Below are 6,045 nucleotides of genomic sequence, written 5' to 3' on the forward strand. Positions count from 1 at the left end.
CATGACAATGTAGACGTGGAAAATGACACTTCCAACACAAAGCAGTGAGACTCCACAGCTGTATGGTTGAGTTTCCTGGGAGCTCTGTAATTTCATTTTCTTGACATCGTAATGCTTGTGTGCTCATCAGAAAAACTCCTTTCAGAAGAGAACATCAGCATGTTTCATTCTCTTCACTGCAAAGCTTGGAGATTCCTCTAGTTTAATGTCTTCTTCTTCCTTTCCAGACCTATACACCATGGGAAATGAAACCACAGACTTCACTGACTGGCTACCCACAACAGAATTTGACTATAGTGATTCAACACCTTGCCCTGCAACTGAGGAAAAGCACTTTGCAGCAAAATTTTTGCCACCTCTTTATTCTTTAGTGGTGATATTTGGCCTGACAGGCAACATGCTTGTTGTCCTTATCCTGGTAAAATACAAGAGGCTGAAGAGTATGACTGACATCTACCTGCTCAACTTGGCAATTTCTGATCTGCTGTTTGTATTTTCGCTCCCTTTTTGGGCTTATTACGCAGTTCACGACTGGATTTTTGGGGAGGCGCTGTGTCGAATTCTGTCAGGTGTCTACCTCCTTGGCTTTTACAGTGGCATCTTTTTCATAATCTTGCTGACCCTGGACAGGTACCTGGCCATAGTGCATGCAGTGTTTGCTTTGAAAGCCAGGACAGTCACCTACGGCATCCTCGCCAGCATTGTCACTTGGGCTGTTGCTACTCTTATTTCTGTCCCTGGGGTAGTATTTCACAAAACTCAGAAGGAAAGTTCAGGCTATACTTGCAGTGCTCATTATCCATCAGAGCAGATAAATACATGGAAACAATTCCTCACCTTAAAAATGAACATCTTGGGACTTCTTATTCCTATGTTAATCATGATTTGCTGCTACACACAAATTATAAAGACGTTACTGCAATGCAGGAACGAGAAGAAACATAAAGCAGTCAGGCTTATTTTTATAATCATGATTATCTACTTTTTTTTCTGGGCACCATACAATATTTGCATTCTCTTGCGTGATTTTCAAGGTGCATTTTCCATCTCTACTTGTGAAGGAAATAGTCAACTGCACAAAGCAATCCAAGTGACAGAAACAATCTCAATGATCCATTGTTGTATCAACCCTGTAATTTATGCCTTCGTTGGAGAAAAATTTAGGAAATATCTTCATAGCTTTTTCCGAAAGCAGATTGCAGTCCACTTGTCTAAATACTGTCCTGTTTTCTATGCTGACACAGCTGAACGAGCAAGCTCCACCTACACACAATCGACTGGAGAACAAGAAGTTTCTGCTGCTTTATAAACTAGTGTGTCTAGTGAACTAGACACTTGTGAGATCAACTCTGTGGCAAAAGCCTGCTGAATCTCTCCTGGATATTGTCTCTAAGGCAGCTAAAAACAGAAAAAAAAGAAGCTAAAAAGAAAAGAAAAATCACAGAATACATATTTACCAAAGTTTGCATTTGCTCACAGACTTGGGTATTTGTAAATACATTAAAAAGATGTAGCAAGTTACCTGACTGGGGACCTGAGCTTGCAGGCTAACAGATTTTTTAAAGTGAACTAGAGGTTATAAAGTTGCACTGGTTCTTCAGAAACATCTCGATTGTACATTACACAAGATATCTCACTCATTTGAACTCAGTCTCAGTCATATTTTTTACTAGTCTGGTTGTGTATCTCTGTAAATAATGCTAAATTACTAAGGTCTGTCATACGCCATGGAATGGAAAATTTTATACACTTAGAATGGACTCTAATATTTCATGGTATATTTTCCTTTGTGTATGGTTGAGTCCTAACCACTTAGATCTTTCTCATAATAGTTCTAACTGTTAGGGGCTAATACCTGAGTGACTGTTGAGTTTGTTATTCTGAAGGCTCTCTTTTACTCATGTAAAACTCTGCTGTTTTATATGCTACTCATGCTAGAGAGATAATTTAATTGAGCTATCACTAAAAAAACTAATGTCCTATAACTGATCAGTGTGGTAACAGTATTTTAAAAATAAAATATTTCACATGGAGCTTTAATCAGGTTGGATCAAACATGAAGAGTGAGTCAACAGTGTTTTAGCTTTTTTAGTGCAGTGATTTTTGCCATTTTTGAAGCCTACATAAGAGAAAAACTTTTTTAAAAAAAATGAATGCAGGTGTAATGGCTTCCAAACCACAGCCATGTTAGAGGTGTGAAAATGATTTCTGAACTGGATTGACACAGATGTTTTAGAGATAAGTGTATGTTATAAATATTCAAGTTAACAAAACATCTGAATAAGTAAAAATATTCCCTGTTCTACAGAGTCAAGGGCATAGAGCATCTGTTTTGTTTAGGAAGCTGGTATCATTTGGGGGGGCTATGACAATGGTTTTTTTTTTTTGTCATTTAGGAGTTTTACAGAGAGAAAAAGCTTCCATAATTAGTAAGACTGGTGGTTAAATGTGACTGATTCTCCACAAAGACCAGAACTTGTAAAGCATGGGAACACATAGAAAACATGAAATAAATATTGAGCTACTCAGGCGCGTAAGTACCATAACCTCCATTAAATATCATAATACCATAATCACAGTATTAATTAATTTGGGCCAAGTTCTCCTTCCAACAGCTCTTATACTTCCCCAAAGGCAGATGGTATTGGACAAGTGTGGAGACTGCAAATAAAAAGTGACTCTTTTGTTTGCTGTTCCCATCCAGAAGGGCATTTCTGTTTTCCAGCTTCTCTAGATAGCCTTTTAAATAATATTTTCAAAGAAGCAAATGTTTCAAGAAGTCGCAAAGAAATTTTAGAGTGGAAAGTGCTTGTGAAAGCAGGAGTGAAATAGGGAAGTCTTTACTTATCAAACCACTTGTTTTGAGTTATTTATTTAGTCATATAGTCATATTAGTCATACTAAGCACCACTTTGGAACTACATCCACATGGGAAGTGTAACAGAAGTATAGAAAACCTCATTTGCAAGGTTTTCAGCTGCATACTCTTGTTTAAGGCCCTGTGCAGCAATTACTTTCTGGACTTTGTATATGGTTTTAAAATGGGTAAATAGATCAGCATATTGACAAATACAGACCTAATCAGGCTGGCTTTTTTAACGTATAGAATACATTTATGAAAACATTTTTTTATTTTATTCTGCTCTTGACAAGAACTTTGGCTTGGGCTTGAAAACACCTTGCCTTTACAAAACTACTTTCTCGGGAGGGATTTGATGCCAGACACAATAATGCATCTTTGTCAGCCCTTCAGAAGCAAAGCACAACAACCAAATGTGCGTGGGCACACAGTCAAACTTTCTGAGAGGCATGTCAAAACTGCCCTGATCCTTCTACAGCATGGACCTCTAATCATGGATCTTTCTAAGCAACAAGCAGCTTCCAGAGGAAGGAGGTGGAAGTAAGATTGGTGGCCCAGTGGATCGGCAGCTTATCAAGAGTTTTCATCACTTCACTGGAAAGGGATCACACTTCAGCACACGAAAACAAGTCATATTCAGCTACTGCAATGAACTGTGATCCACTGTGAGCCTGATATTTCTGAGTCTGAAAAGGTTCTCAGCCTGCCAGTGGCTGATTTCTCCCCAAGGGAAGGTTTCTCAGAAGTCTTTCTTTCAACGACAATTTCTGTAAATAACTTATGTTTCTCAAAATAAATCTGTACAGCTGTGCTGATTGTGTTTCTCTTGTTCCACCAATGGGACTAGAGAGGTGTTCCCTTTTACCAATCATGTTAAGTCTGTATCAGAACACCTAATAAAAAGTACTAAAAAGTAGACAATAAAGCCTTCTGATCTTCTGCCTTTGAACTGAAGTCAAGCATCTTTATTTTGTGTCCAACAGCAACAATCCATGTTCAAGGAGACAATTGAAAATACAGTATGTGGTTGCACTGCTGGTACATTCAATTAAGGACTCTGCCAATAACTATAATAATACCTTCTATTATACTGTCCATTAAAGTTGGTTAACTTTTTTGTTAGACTTCTGATCCTTTCCCACCTCCAGCCCCTTATTTTTTGGAATAGCCCTGTAGAATGAAAAAGGAAAATAAATTCCTCTTCACAATACTGAAAGAACAGGTAGGACAAAATTGGGGTTTTACCAGTGGACCAGCTTAATCAAATAACACAGGACCATCAAGATAAATCCAGTGCTCTTAACTTCTTGTCACTAATATTCTAATAATAAATATGCTATTTTGGTTGTCATTACATTTGATTTTGTTTACATTTACCAATGGGAAATGCAGTGTCTCCGACAATTCATACTGATCTTAGATGCCAATAGATCTTTTTTGCAAGTAGAAACAGGTTACTGAAGTATCTCTTTGAGGAAGTGGAACAGGCAAGAGTTTAGGGTGACACCATAGCCAGGTGACTTCTGAACTGGTTTTAGACAGCTTTAAGCATCAGCCTGGACTGATAACTTGGTCCTCATACCACATTCTCAATGAACACTTCAGAGAATTGATATACACTAAGAATGGTGCTTCATGTGGAAAAAAAGCACTGACATTTAGTTGGTTCCTCTTTATAGAGCTCTCTCTTTATATTTTTTTGAAGGATTCATTGTCATGATTTAATTAAGAAATTCCCCCACTGACAGCACCTTTCTCAGGTGCTATTAATGATATCAGGTGCTATTAGTGTTTTTTAAAATAAATAAGCATATAAAAGAATTCCAGTGTATATAGTGACCTAAGTAATTAGGTAATCTATCTAATATCTAACAACTACAGTGGACTTGTGCACACACTTCCCTTACCTTAAGATTACAGTGCCATCATGTGGTCTCACTGTAAAGTTTGATGCCAACAAATATGCATTACTCCAAGCAGGTTTTGGTGCTTTCCTCATTCAAAACATTTTTTAGGATTAATTTCTTCACAGAAAGAGTGATTAGATAATGGAATGGGCGTCCCAGGGAAGTGGTGGTGTCACCATTCCGGGAGGTGTTTAAGAACAGACTGGATGTGGCTCTCAGTGCCGTGGTCTGGTTGACAGGGTGGTGTTGGGTCATGGGATGGACTCAATCATCTCAGAGGTCTTTTCCAACCTAATGATGCTGTGATCTCTTTTCCTAAGAAAATATTCTAATGGAATGACTCCCCTCACTACAGGCATTATCAGTGTTATGCAAACAGCAGCAAGCCACTGTGGTCACTAAGGATGGAATGGAGGTCCACTGGATGTGTAGATCATGCCTGTCATGATGCAGGCAGATGCCAAGACTGCAGTACAAAATTCCAGACCCTGTTCTGGAAGGAGAGCATTTGATGTTCTTGCCCACAGCTTGGAAGCCACAAGCTACTAGAATGAAAGTGAAGTGCAAGAACCTACACCTGGGTCATGGCAATGCCCGACACAATTCCAGGTTGGGTGTAGAAGCAATTGAGAGCAGCTCTTTGGAGAAAGACTTGGGGGTGAAGGTTGATGAAAAACTCAACTCACTCTGCTCTTCTCTGGCCACAATTACCACTGCGCAACAACTTTTTGGTTTAATTTCTTCTTAAATATATTATCACAAAGGCATTATTGCCATTTCTAATTGGATCTGCCAGGGTTTGGCTCTGCTGGACATGGAAGAAGGGTCTAGCAGCTGCTCAAAGGCGGCACCACCTCTGTAGCCCCCCAGCTACCACAAACCAGGCCTTGCAAACCCAGTACGAAGTATCTGAGGAGACCTGCAGGGAAGCCAGGGAGGAACTTATCGTCAGGAACTGCAGTGATAGGACAAAGAGGAATGAACACAAATTGAAAGAGAGTAAATTTAGGTTAATGTTAGGAAGAAATATTTTTCCTGTGACAGTGGTGAGGAGCAGGTTTCCCAAGGAGGTTGTGGATGTCCTATCCCTGGCAGTGCTCAATGCCAGGATAGATTATAGGGTATTCAGTGTCCCTGCCCGTGGCAGGGAAGGCTGGGACTATTTGCTCTCTCAGGTCCCTCCCAACCCGTTATTCTCTTGTAATTCCCGATGTTCCTCTCCCGTCTCTCCCTGCAGCCCCGCGCGCCCTCAGCGAGACGCTCGCCCCAGCCGCTCCC

The 6,045-nt window shown here is 39.8% G+C and overlaps 1 protein-coding gene across 1 annotated transcript; it reads left to right on the forward strand.

Annotated features, from left to right (window-relative positions):
• The first annotated feature begins 238 nt into the window (after positions 1 to 238).
• On the forward strand, positions 239 to 3,809 carry LOC111923559 (C-C chemokine receptor type 5-like). Its single transcript, XM_023919356.2, has one exon. The coding sequence runs from the start codon at positions 239 to 241 to the stop codon at positions 1,307 to 1,309; it is 1,071 nt and encodes a 356-aa protein (XP_023775124.1). The 3' UTR covers positions 1,310 to 3,809.
• Positions 3,810 to 6,045: the final 2,236 nt, after the last annotated feature.

This window comes from Cyanistes caeruleus, chromosome 1 (assembly GCF_971803275.1).
Source record: "Cyanistes caeruleus chromosome 1, bCyaCae1.hap1.1, whole genome shotgun sequence".
Taxonomy (NCBI): domain Eukaryota; kingdom Metazoa; phylum Chordata; class Aves; order Passeriformes; family Paridae; genus Cyanistes; species Cyanistes caeruleus.